At 48.8% G+C, this 19,183-nt stretch overlaps 1 protein-coding gene across 2 annotated transcripts in view; it reads left to right on the forward strand.

Moving 5' to 3' along the window:
• The first annotated feature begins 279 nt into the window (after window positions 1–279).
• The window catches only part of RBM19 (RNA binding motif protein 19), a 69,912-nt gene continuing 51,008 nt past the window's right edge, over window positions 280–19,183 (forward strand). For both annotated transcript variants that reach the window (XM_031047888.2, XM_031047889.2), the window contains exons 1-21: window positions 280–409; window positions 1,396–1,578; window positions 2,090–2,221; window positions 2,457–2,495; window positions 3,078–3,285; window positions 4,365–4,636; window positions 5,139–5,213; window positions 5,487–5,565; window positions 6,287–6,355; window positions 6,999–7,199; window positions 8,111–8,241; window positions 8,592–8,713; window positions 9,227–9,323; window positions 9,785–9,895; window positions 10,431–10,631; window positions 11,122–11,239; window positions 12,348–12,496; window positions 13,719–13,779; window positions 15,028–15,107; window positions 16,149–16,204; window positions 17,646–17,762. In XM_031047888.2, the coding sequence (XP_030903748.2) occupies window positions 374–409; window positions 1,396–1,578; window positions 2,090–2,221; window positions 2,457–2,495; window positions 3,078–3,285; window positions 4,365–4,636; window positions 5,139–5,213; window positions 5,487–5,565; window positions 6,287–6,355; window positions 6,999–7,199; window positions 8,111–8,241; window positions 8,592–8,713; window positions 9,227–9,323; window positions 9,785–9,895; window positions 10,431–10,631; window positions 11,122–11,239; window positions 12,348–12,496; window positions 13,719–13,779; window positions 15,028–15,107; window positions 16,149–16,204; window positions 17,646–17,762 (2,537 nt within the window). In that variant the 5' untranslated portion in view covers window positions 280–373. The remainder of the gene's footprint in view (window positions 410–1,395; window positions 1,579–2,089; window positions 2,222–2,456; window positions 2,496–3,077; window positions 3,286–4,364; window positions 4,637–5,138; window positions 5,214–5,486; window positions 5,566–6,286; window positions 6,356–6,998; window positions 7,200–8,110; window positions 8,242–8,591; window positions 8,714–9,226; window positions 9,324–9,784; window positions 9,896–10,430; window positions 10,632–11,121; window positions 11,240–12,347; window positions 12,497–13,718; window positions 13,780–15,027; window positions 15,108–16,148; window positions 16,205–17,645; window positions 17,763–19,183) is intronic.

Raw genomic sequence — 19,183 nt, forward strand, 5'->3', positions numbered from 1 at the left:
ATGATTCCAGCCTCATGGGATTCCAGTTCATGGGAGCTTCTGCAGTACAGCCCCCACTGATACTTAGCTGCGTCCCCTCTGCCTCCCCTTCCCCGTTCCCCTGTGCCGTGCAGGTCCCTGTGTCCTCCGTGCTCCCAGATGCTCCCCGTTATCCCCCCGGCTCCTCCGTTACTAGGCTCCCGTTGCCAAGGCTGTTGCTAGGGTCCGTTGCTAAGGACCGGTTGACAACATCCGGGTCCTGCCCTTTGCGCCTGCGCTCTGCATCCCGTCTCCCACGTGACTCAGCGGGAAGATGGCGGCGCCCGGAGAGCGGCGTGTGCGGCCCTGAGCGCGGAGGGGTTTTCCCTTGTGACGACCGGGTCCTGTCGCTGCCATGTCGCGACTTATCGTGAAGAACCTCCCCAATGGGGTGAGCATGCGCATGGCTGCGGGGAGGAGGGGTCCTTCCGGGTGTAGAGATGGGTCTGGGGGGGGAACGGGGAGGAAGAGGTCCTGGGCAAGGGGCTGTAAAGGGGTAAGGGGTTGTGGGGATATGCTGGGGCCCCTTTGCGTCTCCCTGTGCCTGTGGTTGAACTGGGGGATAACTGCGGCAGGGCAGGGCTGTTGGACCCTGGGCTCGGGGTGCAGCCTTTAGCTGCAGCAGTGTTGCAGGCGTATCTGTACATGGAGTGGATTTAGGGGCGAAGTGAAGGGGTTTGGTGGTTGCTGTATGAGGGTTTAATCAGTATGACACGGTACAGTGTGGTTCCTACAGCACATTGGAAGCCCTTGGGTAGGAAATGCTTTGGGCTTGTCTGCAAAGTGTTTATCTGGTTGGAAACATGGAATCGAGCAGGTTGGAAAAGACCTTTGAGATCATCAAATCCACTCTTTACCCCAGCACTGCCAAGGCCACCCCTAACCCATGGCACTGAGGCCTCATCTCCACGGTGTGTGAACAGGGACGGTGCCTGCAGCCCTGCCCTGGGCAGCCTGTTCCAGTTCCTGAGCACCCTGTGGGGCAGGAATTATTCCTCAGCTCCATCTAAACCTGCCCTGCTGCAGCTTGAGGCCGTTTCCTCTTGTCCCATCCCTTGTTCCTTGTGAGCAGAGCCCAGCCCCTCCTGGCTCCATCCTCCTGTCAGGCACTTGTAGGGAGCCATCAGGTCCCCCCTGAGCCTTCTCTTCTCCATCTGAACCCCTCAAGTCCCTCAGCCGTTCTCCATCTCTCTTGTGCTCCAGGCCCTGCACCAGCTCCATTGCCCTTCTCTGGCCCCATCCAGCACCTCAATGTCTCTCTTGTAGTGAGGGGCCCAGAGCTGAACACAGGATTCGAGGTGCAGCCTCACCAGTGCCCAGTACAAGTTGATGTATTGCACTGTTGATTTTCCTTCCTTTGTCCTCCTGCATTTCCAGATGAAAGAAGATCGCTTTCGGAAGCTGTTTGCTGCCTTTGGCACGCTGACTGATTGCTGCCTGAAGTTTACCAAGGAGGGCAAGTTCAGGAAATTTGGCTTCATTGGCTACAAGTCTGAAGAGGAAGCTCAGACGGCACTGAACCACTTCAACAGAAGTTTCATAGACACGTCGAGAATCACAGTGAGTGGATCTTCAGAAACATCTCCCTTTCTTTCTTAAGGAAGTTTGTTATTGGAGATTTTGGTGCCCAGGAAAGCTGAAAGATTAAGTCCTGTGTAGCAAGACAGCAAAACCTGATGCCAGACCTCATGGCTGGAGTCTGGAGCAGTTGCTTCGTTCAGATGAGCTGTGTCCAAGCAGTAGCAGTGATTTCAGTGCTGGTTGGAACAGCAGTGCCAGATATTGAGCTGGGATAATCTAAGGTTTAGAACCTAATCCCTTCTTTCTCAGGTAATTCATCTGCTGTTCTGGACAGAGAATGATTCACAATAACCAGGACAGCTTATTTGTGCCTAAATGAGCACCACAAACTGTTCCCCATGCTGAGGGGACGTGTAGCTCCGTTACCTGTTCTCCTGCCCACACACCCCTTCCATCCTGTCAGGGTTATAACAAAGGTTCCTGGGTGAGGCTTAGCCAGCAGTCACAGTGTGTTGAGCATACGTTTAACCAAAGATCTTACTCTTTTCAGGTTGAGTTATGCAAGTCTTTTGGTGACCCTTCAAAACCCAAAGCATGGAGTAAGCACTCTCAGAAGGTCCCTGCCTCTGAAAAACAGACTGAGAAACCTGTGGTAAATGAAGCTCCTGCAGGCACAAAGAAAGTGAGTCTTGTTTGTTTGCTTGAGGCTCTGCTGGGTGTCGGTGACTTGGGAAAGAGAAGGGTAGCCTGGTGCGTAGAGATGGGGATGGAGTAGCTGGAACAGTGGTGTTGGAGTCCTGGTTCTGGTATTTTCTTGCCATCGGATCTGTGTACCATTAGGTTACCTGACATTATCTTGACTGTGTTTCTAATAAGCCTTTCCAGAGGTGGGTTTGATTTTGTTTGTCTTTTCCTAGGATAAAAAGAAGAAAGATCCAACAGAAAACTTAAAGGAGGTGAGTTGAGGTTGAACTCCAATCCCTATCTTTTTGCTAGGCTGTATTAAGAGCAGGAGCTGAGCGGCTCCTTTCTGTACCCTGCTTGCCATGCTGTTAATTCAGGCAAGGTTTGTGATTTAAGCAACTTCATGTCAGTCCAATTCTACTGTAACAAACCATTATTGTAACAATCCTGATGCTGGGGACCAGTTTTTAACTGTTAGCTCCTCCTGTGTGCCCATGCATTGCGTGCAGGACAGTCCTGTTTCAGAAATGCTGGGTTTTAACCACATACGAGTTTTGTCACATTTGACTTGTACATTTTCTTCTCTTTTTAATGTTTTGGCTTCTTCTTTAAAGTACTTTCTGAACATCAAATACTGAAAAGAAAGAGTAGGACTGAGAGATTCCTTGATTCCATGATGTTGAGGAGACTTGAGTCGCTTCAAGTGCTCACCTTGTCCATGTGAAGCAAACCTCCCTTAAGGAATTTGTTTTGTTACACTGCTGGAAATAAGATGTAGTGAGTTAGAATTCTATGCTATCAAGCTCTCCTGTGTCTGTCTTCACAGCTTGTCTGCTTGGTTTCTTTTTCCACAGCTGGAAGAAGACAAAAGATTCCAAGAGTTCTTGGTGGTTCACCAGAAGCGGTCTCAGGTGGCCACTTGGGCTAATGACACTTTGGCAGAGAAGCCCAAGAAGGGAAAAGCAAAGTCAGCAGCTGATTATCTCAACTTTGATTCAGATGAGTCTGAGGAGCTGAGTGAGGATGGGAATGAACCCTCTGAAGATGAGGAGGAAACTAAAGGTACTGAAAGGAACTATCACACTTTGCTTACCTTTACTGTGGTGAATGTGAGAGCAGGATGCTGATAAGGACCTGGCTTAGGGTCTTGCCTCCACATGGTGATAGTGTAATCAGGAGGGTCATTTTCCAAGCATGGGACTTATTCTGTGTGCTGTGGATGTATGCTTGTTTTCCCAAATTCAGGGAAATGCAGTTTCTGATGCCATGGGGATGGCATTTGTGCTTTCCCCTGGGGCCTTAAGGCAGTGTCTAGGTATGAAAAACAGACATATGCATCTTTCCCTTAACTGCTCTTCCAGCCTGCAGCCTCTTTCATCTCCAGGATTTCCAGAGCTGGATGTGGTTTCTGTTTATTCAGTAACCTTTAGCTCATGTGTGTGAACTTGTCTGCACTGCTTTTTGTATGCATTTCTGGAAATGGGCCCTATCAGAGGTGATTGGAAGGGACAGAGTTCAGTATTTTGGATCCTGAAAGGAAAACTGCATTTAGTGGAGTAGTCAGTTAACTTAAAAGACTGAGGAATCTAGGCTGCATTCTGGTGTATGTCATCTCAGAATGCAGTGTCCCTGCACCAGTGATGAGTGTGGTTTTGGAGCCTTTCTCCCTCCCTACATGGTAGTTCCTTACACTGCTCTGTTGGAGGGAATGGCGCATTCCCTGCTGCTCCTACTCTCTCCTTGGGTAACTCAAATGTAAGTGTGATGAGTTGATCTTTGCTGGAGGGGTGTTTTGGAGCAACAGCTTCCTCCATCCTTTTCCCTGCAAAACCTAAACTGAACAATTGAAAAGCTTCTCTGGGGCCTGCTTGAGGTATTTAGTTAAAATTGAGACAAAATACTTTGCTGTGTAGTTCCTCCAGCTCCTTTGTGTCTCTTTGAAAAGACAAGCGATCCAGGTTGTCAGTTGGGAAGTGCTGACATAAGATTGCTCTGCTGTTCTCAAGCCTTTCCTTCCCATGGAACAGTTAGAGCAGAGGAACGTGGTTCTCATGGTTGTGTTGCTTCTTGGCTTTTACCTGCCTTGGGGGAGAGAGCAGCAGCATCTGTATGCAAATCTTCTCTGGTCTCTCCTCTGACAGCAAAGAAAGGAGGCAAGAAGGCAGCTGCCAGCAAAGACCTCTCAGATATGGATTACCTGAAATCTAAAGTGGTGAAGGATTCTTCCTCCTCATCCAGTACAGAGGAAGAAACAGATAGTGAGGAAGAAGCAGAAGAGGAAAGTGAGAATGAGGAAGATTCGGGCATTGCGGAAACCATCAGCACCCACACAGATAAAAAGGGGAAGCCAAAAGCCCATCAGACACAGCAAGAGACACCAGTGAAGAAGAAGAAGAAGGGATCCGCACTAGAGGTACAGCTGAATTAGACCTTTGTTTATCTAAAGCAGGAGCTTTGTGGGATAGTACATGTCTGGTAGTCATTCCAGGGATGCACTGAGAGCTTGAAGGCTGTGGGACCACCATTGGTACCAGTTTTTTGCCTCACTGGGTAGAAGCCAGTTAAAGAGTTTGCTGGATCTGCTTGTCAGTGCTGATTGAACTCCTGAAGACAGAGCTTCCAAACACATGCTTTTAGTGCCCTTTCCAGATGCTTCTTTGTTTTTCCAGTGTCCTCTCTGTCTGCAGGAAGCACTGTTCTGCAGAGCTCAGTTTGTAGTGACTGGGTTTGCCTCTTTAAGCCAGACTTTGCACCCTCACCTGGCACTTTCTGCCCAGGCTGATGCAATTCCAAGAATCTCTTGATGTTCTCTCCCACTCTTTCCTGTTTGTTGGATAAGCCCAGCTTGTTGTGCTGTGATTTTTGTTGGTATTCACTCAGCTTTTTTTCTTCTCTGCCCTATCCTTCTGTGCCAGAACCAAGGCAGCTCAACAGAAGCCAGCACTCCATACACAGTGAAGCTGCGTGGTGCTCCCTTGAACATCAGTGAGGCAAGCTTTGTTATTGAGCTGGGGCTGGAGGCTCAGGGGGGTTCTCAGGGTGTTCCTCAGCATGACCTTTGCAGAGCCTTCTCTAAAACAAAACCACTCTAAGCTCTTCATTTATGGAGCTGTTTTGAGTGTTGGAAGTGCGGTTGGGGAAGCTTTGTGCAGAGAATTGTGTGTTGCACGTGGTGTTTTTTTATGGTGTGTATATAAAAACAAAGTCTGAAACCTGCTGCTTCCTCTATCTGAGAACTTAAACTATTCCAATCCTTCTTGTAGCAAAAGATTCGTGACTTCTTCATGCCTCTGAAGCCAGTGGCAATCCGGATAGGAAAACCCACGCAGGGGAAGGATACAGGTAATGTCTATCTGTGGAAGGGGAAAGTGAATCTGTGAGTTAAAGGACTTCTCAATCACACCTCTGCTCTTTCCATGTGCAATTCCAAATGACTGACTCCTGCCCTGGTTCTTACAGACCTTTCTATGACTTTGCAGCTCTCCTGCCCTAGTTGCTGTCCGTAGGATGCCGTGGGCAGAGTAATGTTGGCTGTGCTCCCTTAGGAGTAGCAGCAGGAGCATTTTCCTTTGATCTGTCTCTGGAACTTTCCTAAACATCCCAAACCATGCCAAGGAAAGGCCTCTTCCTCTGGGATAGCTGCTGTATCAGTTGCAGAGCAGTCTTTAGCTAACATGGGCCTCCAGACAGGTTGTGGCTATTGGAAGTACCCACCAGAAAGAGTGTGGAGCCAGTCCTCAGAGCTGTAGGGGCTTTGCTTTATATGCTGCTTTCCTTTCATAGCCTAACAGTGGATGTGCCTTTTAGCTGTTCTTGGACATAGTAAAAGCCTACTTCAGCTGTTAAATCAGGCTTCTTTGGTTTGCATGGAGAGAATAAGCTTTGAAAAGGCAGCATTCCAGTCTGATATGGCCATTTTCAGGCTGGCTTGAAACTTTAATGGAAGCTGGCTGCTTTATCTGTAGGAATCTATATTAAAGAAAGCCCAATTCACCCTTAATTGGCCAATTAGTGGTTGTGTGTTCCCTACATGATGCTCAGTTGAACCTTTCCTTCTTCCAAGGTTACATCTTTGTTGACTTGAAGAGTGAAGCAGAAGTGCAAAGGGCCTTGAAGCGAAAAGAATACATAGGTAAGGGCTGTTTGTTCCTTCCTGTTGTGGCTGATGCTGATGGCAGGGTGCTCAGCTGCTGAAGTGTTCACTGCAGAAGCATCTCCTCTTGTATTCCAGGCAGATGGTGGGGGTGGTTTCCTCTGCTGAGCTGAGATGGGATAAACCAAGTGCTGTGTCAGGAGCAGTGTAGAATTGGCAAGCAGCTGAGCTTTGCATGTTGCTCTTTGGCCCCTGGTTTTTGTCATGTGCTTGAAGTGTATCTTGATCCAATAATGATGCTGTTTAAATCTGGTTGGGATCGTGCAGGGGATTTGTACAAGCAATTCTGTAAGCCTGTGTTTGCAACCTGCTCTTGGCTTAGCTTGTAGTGGAATGAGTTAACAGTAAAGGAAGTAGGCAAGGACACCTCACACTAGACAAGGTTGCTCCAAGCTCCATCCAGCCTGGCCTTGAGCACTGCCAGGGGTGGGGCATTTACCACTTCTTTGGGTAACCTGTTTCAGTGCCTCTCCACCCTAAATCAGGCAGCATTCTGCTCAAAGCTTGTGCAATTGGAATTGCTTGTGTCACCGCTGTAAGCAGAGGCACTTTCCACACTGATACTGATTGCCCATGGCCTCGGGAAGCAGCTAATGTGCCTCTATGTGTGTTTGTGGATCAGGTGGACGATGTATTGAGGTTCTCCGATGCAAGAATACCCCAAAAGAAACTGTTATAACAAAACCTGAAAGCCAGCCGTGGCAAAGAAGGAAGAGAGACGATGAGGAAGAAGAGGACTTGTCTGAATCAGGGAGACTCTTTGTCAGGAATCTTCCCTTTACTTGCACTGAGGAGGATTTGGAGAAGATCTTTTCCAAGTATGGTAAGTGTTTGCTGCAGGACTGGGGCTTGCATCTTTCCTTCATGTACATGGAGGTTTTCTTGCTGGGTGTGATGGACAAAGCTGTGTCCAGCACCTGTTGAATATGGACCAATCCCATCATCTTTATTGGCTGGGGTGGTAGCATTTGGTGATGCTCCCTGCATCACCAACAGTAAAAGCTCTTGCCAGTCAGGGTAGGCTCCGAGTCCTGGTGGGATGGGAAGGAGGAGAGGAAAGGAGAGGATCATCCAGTTCCAACCCACTGCAATGGGCAGGGACACCTTCCACTAGAGCAGGTTGCGCCAAGCCCCTGTGTCCAACCTGGCCGTGAACACTGCCAGGGATGGGGCAGCCACAGCTTCTCTGGGCACCCTGTGCCAGCACCTCAGCACCCTCACAGGGAAGAAGTTCTTCCTTATAACTTCCCCTGTTTCAGTCTGAACCCATCACCCTTTGTCCTATCACTGCAGTCCCTGATGAAGAGTTCCTCTCCAGCATCCTTGAAGCCCCCTTCAGACACTGGAAGCTGCTCTGAGATCACACAGCTTCTCTTCTTCAGGCTGAACAACCCCAGCTTTCTCAGTCTGTCTTCCCATGGTGCACAAACTGGGTTTTGGGCTCCTTTTGCTGGACCTGCCCTGTTAGTCTGCAGCCAGCAGCTCCTTACCCAAGCTGGTGGCTTGGTGCACACCTTCCAAAGCTGCTCTGCTCTCCCTGCTCCTCTCCTCCCCAGCTTTGGCCAGGAGGTGCCAGTTCAGAGCATGCAGTGGCTGTGCAAGGACGTGTGACATGGTTTAGTGTGAGGTGTCCCTGCCCATGGCAGGGTGGTTGGAACTGGATGATCCTAAGGATCTTTCCAACCCAAACCATTCTATGTTCTGTGTGTCACAGTAAAGCCTTTATTTTTGCAGGACCCCTCTCAGAAATCCATTTTCCTATCGACAGACTGACCAAGAAACCCAAAGGCTTTGCTTTCATCACCTATATGATTCCTGAGCACGCAGTGAAGGCCTATGCAGAAATGGATGGGCAAGTGTTCCAGGTACTAATGGTTTTGATGGTGGGAATGTGTGTTAGTAACGTGGCCGAGTGTTTGCTTCTGTGCTTTGCTGAGCAGACCCAGTTTCTTCTGCCCTTCTGTAGGGGAACATGGTTGCTTTTGGTGCGGTAACTGGGTTTGAACAGCCTTAAAGGTGCCAGATTCTGAACTAGAGGTGGAGAAGGAGATCTGAATCTCAGTCTCTCACATTGTGTGGCTACTCTGACTTGCAGTAATGTCTCATTTGGGAAGGAAGGTTCTGTGCTTCCACGTAGGTGCTAGAAAATTGCCTTCACTCTGCATAGTTCATGAACTTCTGTGGGTTACTTCAGAGCTTTCTTCCTTTCTTCTAGGGCAGAATGATGCATCTTTTACCATCTACCATCAGAAAGGAAAAACTTGAAGATGAAGATGGGGAAGAGTCTTCCTCCTACAAAAAGCAGAAAGAGGCAAAGAACAAAGCCAACAGTGCCAGGTACCAGTGGTGTCTTGTCATGGGCCAGACAACACAGCCTGCCAGATTCCCAAGTGGCAGGAATGCACCTGAGGTCTTTGCAGGAGCTATGTAGATTACCCAAGTCAATAAAGCATTTTGCTTTATCTCTTACCTACTTGATTCCCCTGCCCAACTAGCTCTAGTAGCTCAAACATGGAGAGAAATGTGGTTTTGAATGGCTTTGGGTAGGAGGTTATTTCTCTGGTGTCTAAAAAAGGTTGGTCTGATGCTGTAATTCTTTAGGGTAGTGGTCTCAGATCAGTTGGGGTTTTCCCATGTATTGAACCACCTCTATTTCTAAAACTATATAGGAGCTTTGTCTTTCTGTACATCAAATGAGATTGAAAGAAGTGGCTGATACTTTCTAACTACCTTCTTTCCCTCTAGCTCTTCATCCTGGCTGCTAATGGTAGCATTCAAAGCTGTGTTATTGCAGGAGCATTGAACAGAGTGGAAGAAGGGACTGAACCTGGCTCTTCTTTCTCTTTCCAGCTCTCACAACTGGAACACGTTGTTTGTGGGGACAAACGCTGTGGCTGATGCCATCGCTCAGAAGTACAATGCTTCCAAAAGCCAAGTGTTGGACCATGTGAGTTGGGTTATTGATGGGAGATCACTTTCCCATCTGTTTCCTCATGCCCAGGCCTTTCCTGGTCTTTCTATGCAGCAAAAGCCTGTGTGCATCAACAAGCACCACGTAGGCCAAGAGATTGGTGAGGCTGTAGCTTCTGTGTGGGATCTGAGCCTGAAAATCCCTTTGTCACTGGAAGACAGTGTGACGCTCCCAGCCCTCCGTCCCACTCTGCTTTTCTGTGCCTGAGTTTTGCACTTCTACATAACTAGAAGCTGATGGGAATTCACACCCTAAAGCTCAGATCCTTCTTGGAAGCTTGATTTTACCCTGGGAAGCATTCTGATCCCTACCACCAAATCTCCTAGCAGCTTCAGAGGAGCTGGAGCACTTCACCTTCAATCCCTCTGCAAAATTCCCTTTGCTTGTGCTTGTGAGAGCAGCAGGAGCAGCAGATGATGTGACATTCTTTCCTGCAGGAGGGCAAAGACAGCGTGGCAGTGAGGGTTGCTCTGGGAGAAACGGAGCTGGTCCAGGAGATTCGCCGGTTCCTCATTGAAAACGGAGTCTGCCTGGATTCCTTCAGCCAGGTGGGATGCTCAGCTGGAGGCAGTGATGTGGATCTACCTCTTAGACACTGGTCTAGTCCTCGTGTCCTCAGCTCTCTTTGAAATCAGGCATTAAATCCTCAGTATCTCAGAGGATTGAGCTCTTACATGGGTTGGGAAATGGTCATTGAGTCATAGAATGCCAGGTTGGAAGTGATCTCAAGGATCATCTGGTCCAGCCTTTATCCTCTGTCCATTTGAAAGCCAGCTGCCCTCAGGATGATTGAAATACATACTATGGTGGTCAGCTTGTTTAGGCAGAGAAGGAACTTGTGTCCCTATGAGGATTTATCTGGAGCTCAACCCTCCAAACATGAGCATTTATGGATCAGGGAGGTTGTGCTGGGGTGTGGATCTTATAGGAAGTGTTCCAAATGGCTCTTGGCCCTCTTGCACCCTGGAAGGGGATGATGTGGAGTGAGCACGATGTGTTGGGTCTGAAATCTTCAGTTAGCAAGATAGTGGGCTTTGCTGCTTTAAATCCCATCTCCCCTCTCTTCCCCCATGCCCGTGGCAGGCTGCTGGTGAGCGCAGTAAGAGGGTGATCCTGGTGAAGAACCTGCCAGCCGGCACGAGTGTGGTGGAGCTGGAGGATGTCTTTGGTCAACACGGCAGCCTGGGCCGGGTGCTGCTGCCAGAAGGAGGAATCACAGCCATTGTGGAGTTCCTTGAGCCCACTGAGGCCAAGCAAGCATTCACCAAGCTGGCCTACTCCAAGGTGAGCATGGTGAAGGGCAGGGGACAGCAGGGATCTTGGCTGGTTGTGATGCTGCAGAATGGAGTGCTTGCAAGTGTGAGGGACGGGGGACTTTTGAGAGGAGTTATCCCAGTGCCACTGCTGTTGCCATCTATCCCTTGGATTTAGGGAGATTCCCAGCACATCCGTATGCAGCAGTGGCTGAGTAGGGCTCTCAGCCTTCAAAAGATGGTTGGAGGAGCGGGCTGTGACATCTGGAAAAGGGTTGGTGGCCTGGCGAGGGTTTAACTTGCCTTTCACAATGCAAGAGTGTGGTACATGGTAGGCTGGGGTCCTGTGTGAGGCTGGGTATAGATTCTCCTTTGAGAAAAGAGAGTTTAGCCAGCTGAAGAAGTTGTTGAGCTCTTCCACTGCCATATTGCATTACAGAGGGAGAGGAAAACGAGAGCAGAGCTTTTTCTTCAGGTTTTGTCCTCCAACTCTTCATTTCTCTCCTGTGTTCTCTTCGCAGTTTCACTCTGTGCCTTTGTACCTGGAATGGGCTCCGATGGGTGTCTTCTTCAGCCCAGCCCCTCCAAAAAAAACCCTTGAGGCTCCAGAAAAGGAGAGCAAAGCAAGGCTGGTGCCTGGTAAGAACTTTGGCTTTGGAACAGAGGTAACTCCAGTTGGTATTTTGTGTAAAGCAGCAATGCTGCTATTCCTGACCCTTTGGGGATGGAGCCAGCTGCACAGGTCAAGGCTGAAGCCAGGGAGAGGTGGAGGGATCACTTTGTCTTCCTGTAAGTGAGACCTTCACCTGGAGGTGAAAGGTTTGAAGTGCAGGAGCTCCTGGAAGGCTGCTTGGGGCTGATAATGGCCTTTGCTGCCAGCTTCTGGATCTGGGAAGGGATTGTGCCGGTCACAGATGGAGGCAGATGTTCATCCCGCTCCTGTCTCACTGAATTGTTCCCTTTGCTTTCCTCAAAGCAGCCTCCTTCAGAAGCAGTGGATTTTTTCCTGAGCCTTATTGGCAAATACCCTACCGGATGGAGCATGGCGGGTTGGACCACCCACCAGAAAGGCTTGGGCTGTGTGGTGCTGGGCAACCAGATGGAGCAGCAAGGGAAAGTCAGCTGGGGATGCATTGGGATGGAGCTGGGGGGTTCCTGTGTACCCTGGCCCAGTGCAGGGTCTCCTATGCCCATAGTTTAGCCCTTCTGAGCACAGAGAGCATCCATCAACTGTGCTGTAGGTGATGAAGCTGCTCTAAAAGACAAGTGGTGTAGCAAGGAAAGGAGTTGGTGAGTCAGTGGATGAATGTATACTATGATGTCTAATATGGGCTTCATTCCTTTGCAGCCTCTGCTTAAGCATGAGGTCCAACAGATCTCTCACCACCCTCACAGGGAAGAGCTTCTGCCTAAGAGCTCATCTCAGTATCCCCTCGGGCAGGTTCAAGCCATTCCCCTTGGCCTGTCCCTACAGGCCCTTGTCCCAAGCTCCTCTCCAGCTTTCCTGCAGCCCCTTTATGCACTGGAGCTGCTCTCAGGTCTCCCCTTCCGGGAGCCTTCTCTTCTCCAGGCCGACCCAGAGCAGAGCTGCTCCAGCCCCTTTGTGTGTTGAGCTTGCTTCAGTCTATGTCCACCTGCAAAGAGCCAGAAGAGCAGTGGCCTGTTCCTGCTGCAGTAGTAACTATAAGCTGGGGCAGTGGGCAAGCTTTGTTACCTTACAGAGTTGGGTTTATCCTTTGTGTTTCAGATGAAGCTACGAAGGGCACAGAGGAAACAGCAGCACAGCAAGATGAAGGAGAAGAAGAGGAGGAGGAGGAGGAAGAAGAAAGCATTCCTGGATGTACCTTATTCATCAAAAACCTGAACTTTGCCACCACAGAAGACACACTGAAGGAGGTGAGCCTTAAGCAAGGAGAAGGGGCTGTGTTTTGCTTAGCATGGTCCACTCGATGGCGTGGAAGGGGTTGAGTGTGTGGTTGGGAGCCAGGCTGATGGAGTAAAACCTTTACCCCCACTATGGGCTAGAAGAAAGGGCTCTATTCTGCTGCAGAAGGCAAGGGGCAAGCTGTTCTCTGCCTGGTGTGCTGAAGATAATGTGCTTGGAAGAGCTGAAAACTCTAACTGTTCTATGATTCTATGAATTGCAGCCAGTATGACCTGATGGGAGATGAGGGAGCACTGGATTATACTGGGACTGGGACCCTCTGATTTGGGATTTCAGGTGCCAGTTAAGACTAATGTTGGGATTTAATTCCACCTCAGGACAGGTGGAGGCAGTGGAAATCTTTTAAGACTCCTTATTTCCCATGCCTTTCTGTAATGCTTCTCCTTGGGACAAGCACTTTAGCAGCTGTGATACTGCTTTGTGTGGAGGTCATCAATAAAGAAATGATGTTTTCAATGAGATGTGCTTTTCATTGAAGCTTCTGCCAGCACTGAACTGTCTGTGCTGCTTTTCCTTAGTTGGGAGAGGTAGCGTTCCAAAAGACATGTGGGGTGATAATAGGATAATAGGGAAAAGCAGCCGGGAATTCTTGTCTCTGCCACTTCTTGTAGCTATCTAAAATGCCACGTCATGGCCCAAGAATGCTGGTGCAATGTCAGCCTGGACCCTTGGGGCTATGGTACTGGGTCTGATCCAGTTGGATCCAGGGCCAAATGTAAGTGTTCAGAGAAGGACTGGGACTTGTCCCTCTCCTTCTTCTGCATCTGGCTGTGGTTTTGCAGCCCCTGCTACCCTGCATCCCCTCCTGCATGTCTTTGGAAAGAGCTGTGTTCTAGGGACATCACAGGAGTCACCCACCCCTAAGGTCCCAAGCAGGCTGAGGGCTTCTTGTACCGAGTAACATCCCTCCAGAGCCATCCCAGATCTCTGTGCTGTTTCAGAGGAGGGATGGAAGATTCCTGGGAATGTGGCTATTGTTTTCTTTACAAGTCTGCGTGTGGGGATGTATTTGTGCAGGAATAATGGTATAAGAAAGGACCCAGCTGCACTGACTGCTCATCAGGTGTGTGCACAGGGGGGAGGTGGGCCTGGCTCTGGAAGAGGGTCACGTTGTCACTCGAGTCGTAAGCCTGGGACAAAGGGAACTGGATCACGTGTCCCAATTCCTTGCAGACATTCTCCAAAGTGGGAGCTGTGAAGAGCTGCACGATATCCAAGAAGAAAGACAAAGCAGGTACTCTAGATGCTGCTGTTCAGTTCCTCCCCTCGGCTGGTTGCTGAGGGCTCAGGTGTGGCGTTGCTTTAGCATTCAGCTGCCTGAGCATTTGTGTTCTCGTTGGTGAAATCCTGAGTGTTTCTGGAAGTGTGGCTGTTGTGGTTGCTGCTTTCAGCCATTTTAAATACCCTGGGGTCTGGCCTAGGAGGTGAAGCTGAATTGTGGGATTCATGGAGACTTGGCCTTCTCTTGAGATCTTGAGATAGAGAAGCCAGCTCCTTCAGGATCACACAAGCAGGATGCAAGTTGAAAGGAGCCAGTGCCCCACAATGGTGAAACGTGCACAGGATGCTTTAACCTCAAATAACAGTGGGATCTTCAAGGATGCCTGGCTGAGTACTGTGCTGAGTGGGCTTCCTTTGCCTTCTGCCTGCCAGCAGGCTGTGCTGATGACTGGTTGTGCCTGCTGCATTGACTGTGCTTGCTTTCTGGGCTGTTGGATGGGATAGAGTTTGCTTCAGACAAGCCCTGGCTAGATGGGCTGTGTCTTCCTTCTTTTTAAGCTAGGAAGTTGCATGGCTTTATAGGATTTTTGCCCTAACAGGGCTCTGCTTGTATGAGATACCCTACATGGGATATGAAGCAATCCCCCTCTTACTGTGGGGCCATCTCTACAGCCTGCTACAAGTGAGGTTTTGAAGTTGGAAACTGGGTGTTAATGTATTTGCATGGGGACCTTTCCTCACTCTCAGCCTTGGTTATGGCTCTTACACTAGACAAGGGTGCTCCTCAGAAGCATGCTGTGACCATGGGTGCTGCAAACCTTTGCTGTGCAGGGAGGTGGAATAAAGGTCTACTCCTCTGGCATGGAACTAGCAGCTGCCCACCCAGTTTCTAGAAGTGCTTGGTCCTCTGTGCCTTGGACCTCAAAGGCTCTTTGTCCCTTAAGTGAAATACAGAGCTTGCACTTTGTGATAATGGGAAGTACAGAACATCACACCCATTTCTGGGCAGTTGGCAAGTTTTCCAAGTGAAGGTCTCATTTCAGACATGAGGAACAAGTCTAAAGGCAAGTCGGTAAGGAAGGGATGCTCATAAGGAGCATCGGAGTTAGGGCATGATGGGCAGGCTGGCCTATTGCATAGGGTATTAGTTTATCCTCCTCCAGTTCTGGCCATCAGTGCTTGCTCCTGATTTGCTTTGGAATCTTCTACTTAATATCACTGTTTCCTGCTCGCTTCCTGAGTCCCTTTTCTCTCCTGACAGGCACTTTGCTTTCAATGGGCTTTGGATTTGTGGAGTACAAGAAGCCAGAGAGTGCTCAGAAAGCCCTGCGCCGGCTCCAGGTAAGCTTAAGCATTGTCAAGTCTGGATTTCTTTCCAGAGATGGTAGGCAAAGGCTTGGATGAACTGGGAAGTTCAAAATGCAACTGAGGATGTCTGTGCTAGGGGTTACATTGTGCAGATGGGGAAGTCTCTAACATGGGCTTGTGAGGGAAGGGAGTATGTAAAGGACAGTTTAGGGTCTCCCAGCCTCCTGTCTTCTCCATTACACACATCACAGGGCTTGGCTGCACTCTGAGGAGTAAATCATTCTCTCTGCTGCTAGAGAAGCATCCAAGGGTTTGGTCCACACTACCTGGGTGGTGCAGGTGGGACAGCTGGAGTGATGCCTTTCTAGGTAGATGTGAAGGAATTACCCTGTGTAAACTATGTATGTTAAGTGAGCACAGCCCATGAGGTCCACCTTCAGCTGGTGGTCATTTTGCATTCCACAGCCTAAGTAGTCTTGGGGTAGATGTGTGTTCTCCATTCTTTTGAAGGGCAGACTCCTGGAGAAGAGAGAAAGCAAGGAAAATGGGTGTTTTGTGGATGGGGTGGGCAGCAGGGCTCTGTCAGGGGGTGATTAGGCAAGAGGCTGCTTGTTCTAGTGCAGGAAGCAAGAGACAGAGGACTTCCTTGCTGTATTGGCTGTTGCTGGCCAAGAAGACATCCTTGGCTCTTTCCACAACCTAAGACAGCCCTTGCCTTAAAGAGTTTACAATCCAGAGGCAGAGGAAACCACAGCCCAAAGCATTGAAGTGACTCACCTTTGTCAGTTTGGTAGCAGAGCTGAGGTTGATGGACAGCTCGATCAGGGATGTTGGCTGCTGCTTGAGTCTCCAGCCTGTCCAGTCTTCGAGCCGTCTCCAGCCTCCTATCAAAGCTCACGAGTGTTATTCAACAGAGAACTTTGGCAGAGAGGAGAGGAGGGATAGATGGGGAAGAGCAGGATATGAAATACTGTGCTGGAAGCTTGGAAGCTGTTGTGACTTTGATTTTAATTTATTTATTGAGTTTATTTTCTTGAATTCATCTATTCATGTTTCTGTTCTTCTAACTTCTAGGGCTGCTCTATAGATGGCCATAAGCTGGAAGTGAAAATCTCAGAGAGAGCTGTCAGGTAAAGCTCATGTCTCACCTCTGTAACATGGTTACACTTCAGCTGCAGTAATGCTTGACAGGTTCTTCCCTTCTTACCTAGCATGTCTGCATCACAAGGGATGGGAGCAGCAGTGCTCTGACTGTTGCACACATCAGCCTTTGTTGTGATTTACTCACTCACTTTAGTCAGTGTTGCTTGAAAAGCAAAAAGAAATGATGAATAGCTGGTGCAAAGTTGTTCACTCACTAAATAACGTCTTTCTAGTTAAAACCATGAGGCAGCATGCAGGGACCCCAAAAATGAGCCCAAAGTGAGAACCAGGCACTGGAGTTTTCTTCCACGCTCAAGGAAAAGAGCCCTCTTAAGCCTCTGCTTTGACAGTTCAGTCAGCATTGCAAAATGAAGTGATAGCCTGAGTTACAGTGGGTTTAAAGAGCTCTTGAAGACAAATATTCTCTGGGTAATGAGATCTTTTACCCTAGTTCATCAGGGAGAACAGGAGCTTAAGAGCAATGTTCCACTGCTGACTGATCAGATCAAGACAAATAAGGTTGGTTTCTTGCTTGGGAAGAAATCTGGATTCAGCTTCTTTTGTTGGGGCAGTTAGGTGCAAAGGAGATGGTTACTTGTGGATGGATTTACTTGGAGATTGAGTCCTGCTTCCAACATGGGAAGGGTTCCACACTAGAAGGGTTTCCTCTCCTAGTTTGTGTTCAGGATGGCATTTCCAAAGTGCAAAGTTGAAAACTAATCCGGATGTTTGAAGGTGAATGTAGGCACCTAAAAGCTGTCCTGTAGACGCTTTGGGAACTGCACTTAGAGGAGGTATCTCTTAGATGTCAAAGTGTGTCCCTGGGGAGCAGAAGCATTCTGACAGCTCCCTGTCTGCCCTTTGTATTCAAGGCTGTAATAAACCATTTTCATCCATTTTGCTTTCTCCAATCCCTTCAGTGGGTACCCAGCCTGCAGTGTGGAATGCTTTGCTTAATGAAACAAGCTGCTGTGTTTTGTAGTAGGTAAATTCTTCTCCATATGCGATAGGATTCTGAAGTTAAAAGCTAATAATTGTTAAATATTTCATTTGCTGTTTTCTAAGGCAGAAAGAAAAAGAAACAAAATGAGTTTATACTGAGCTGTTTAAAAAGTGTATATCAGATAGTGCATCCTCCTGAGAACTGGATGGATAAGATTTGATGTCAGGGTGGGTGGCAAATGGAAGTCCAGGCTAACTTCAACAGTGCTGTCTAATCTCAACCAAGGTCACAATCAGCTTTCAGATGTAGGATTTAAATCAGTTCATTCCTTCTCGGTGTGCTGTATGGCATTTCTGTTGTCACCAGCAAGATGCCAGTGAGGATGCTGATGTGTACTAGCTCATGTTCTGCATTCCTGCTGTTGAAGGAGCCAGCATGCAATGCTGTGTAATCGTCCTCACTTGCTCTTTCTGGTGCCTTCCCAGGCCTGCTGTGAAATCCTCTCGAAAGAAGCAAACTGTCAAGAAGCAGAAGACTTCCAAGATCTTGGTCCGAAACATCCCATTCCAGGCCACCGTCAGGGAAATCAGGGAACTCTTCAGGTACAAAAGTGCTTTCTGTTGGGTCTGTGGAGTGCTCCAGGCTGGAGCTGGTGTGGTTTTCATACAGGATCTTGCTGTTGGATTGTAAAGGTTATGAGGTTTTGTTCGCTTTGTGGAAGTAAAGGAATGGCCTGGGCAGGATATACCGTATAGAAACTGCTGATGAGACAGAGCTCACATAAGCCAGTGTTTGGGCTGGAGCCACTCACTTTCCTTTCCATGAGGGTTTCACTGCCTGTGCCTCACATAGTTGTGGGGTGTTGCCAGCCCTGTGTCTGTAACAGGATGGGACTGTGCTGCCTCCAATACCCTCACCAGCAAGAAATACCTTGTCAGTCATGAGACCTGCCTGGGATAGTGCTGAGTATTGAATAGGGATTTTGGGATCCCAGCCTGCATCCTTCTGTGTGCTGGCTGATGGCTGTTCTCTTTGCATCCTCAGCCTTGTGTGCAGTGATTCATTAAGCCTTGTAATGCATCCTGGAAAAGAGATGGAACTGTGTAATATACAGCATCTTTTCTGCTCCCAGGATGAGTTTTCTGTTCATTGACCCAGGCCGTGGTCCCTGCTCCACTGTTGGCTTGTGAAAGGAATATGGGGGAATTGGTGTCCAGCTCCACCTGTCAGTTTTCCCAGCTGGAAAAAAAGGGGCACAGTGAACTACTGGGTTAGGCTTTCTGTGTGGGTCTGTCTACGCAGAAGGCAGGGGCTTTGGTTTGGTCAGAGCTGTGGCATTTCTTTCCAAAGGGAATGCATTGTGGAATTGCTTATCCCATTGAAACCACCTCAGACCACACAGTGGAAACTGCTTTGTGAGGACCTGCAGGGCAGTGTCATTGTTGAGGGAAGCTATGCCCTTCCCTATGCATGGTCAGTTCTGCCTACTTTATTAACCTGTGATGTTCTCCTGGCCTGACCACAAGTAAGGAGAATGGTTCCTGTGTGCCTGGTAGGCCATTTCCAAGGTATAATGCATCAAGGGATGCTGTATGTTGTGATGCTGTTTTGGGGTAGGCTCTGGGGGTTTAACTGAATGCTGACTGTGACTTGGCTCTTGGACCTGCGTTGCTGGAAGGGTGATGGTAGGCACAATGTAAAGATTCCTGTAGAAGATGTGTTTGTGCACACAGAAGATACTGCTTGTGCTGTGCAGCCCTGTGAGGCCCTGCTGAAACAGGGCAAAACCTCTGGACTTCCCAGTCACTGTGCTGAATTTCTTAGTGGGGCACTGCTAATTCAAAACCCAACAGTGTGTGGCTACAGACCTGACCTTCATGAAGCTGGAGCAAGCAAACCCAGGGGGATCTATTTGCCTTCTGGGGCCCTGGGTTAGGTTCAAGGAGCTGAGAGGCTTGTGTATAGCATGAGGACAGACAAGCTCAGCAGACTGGGGGGGATTGGTATGTTTTTTTCTCTCCTG

Source organism: Melopsittacus undulatus, chromosome 12 (genome assembly GCF_012275295.1).
Source record: "Melopsittacus undulatus isolate bMelUnd1 chromosome 12, bMelUnd1.mat.Z, whole genome shotgun sequence".
NCBI lineage: Eukaryota > Metazoa > Chordata > Aves > Psittaciformes > Psittaculidae > Melopsittacus > Melopsittacus undulatus.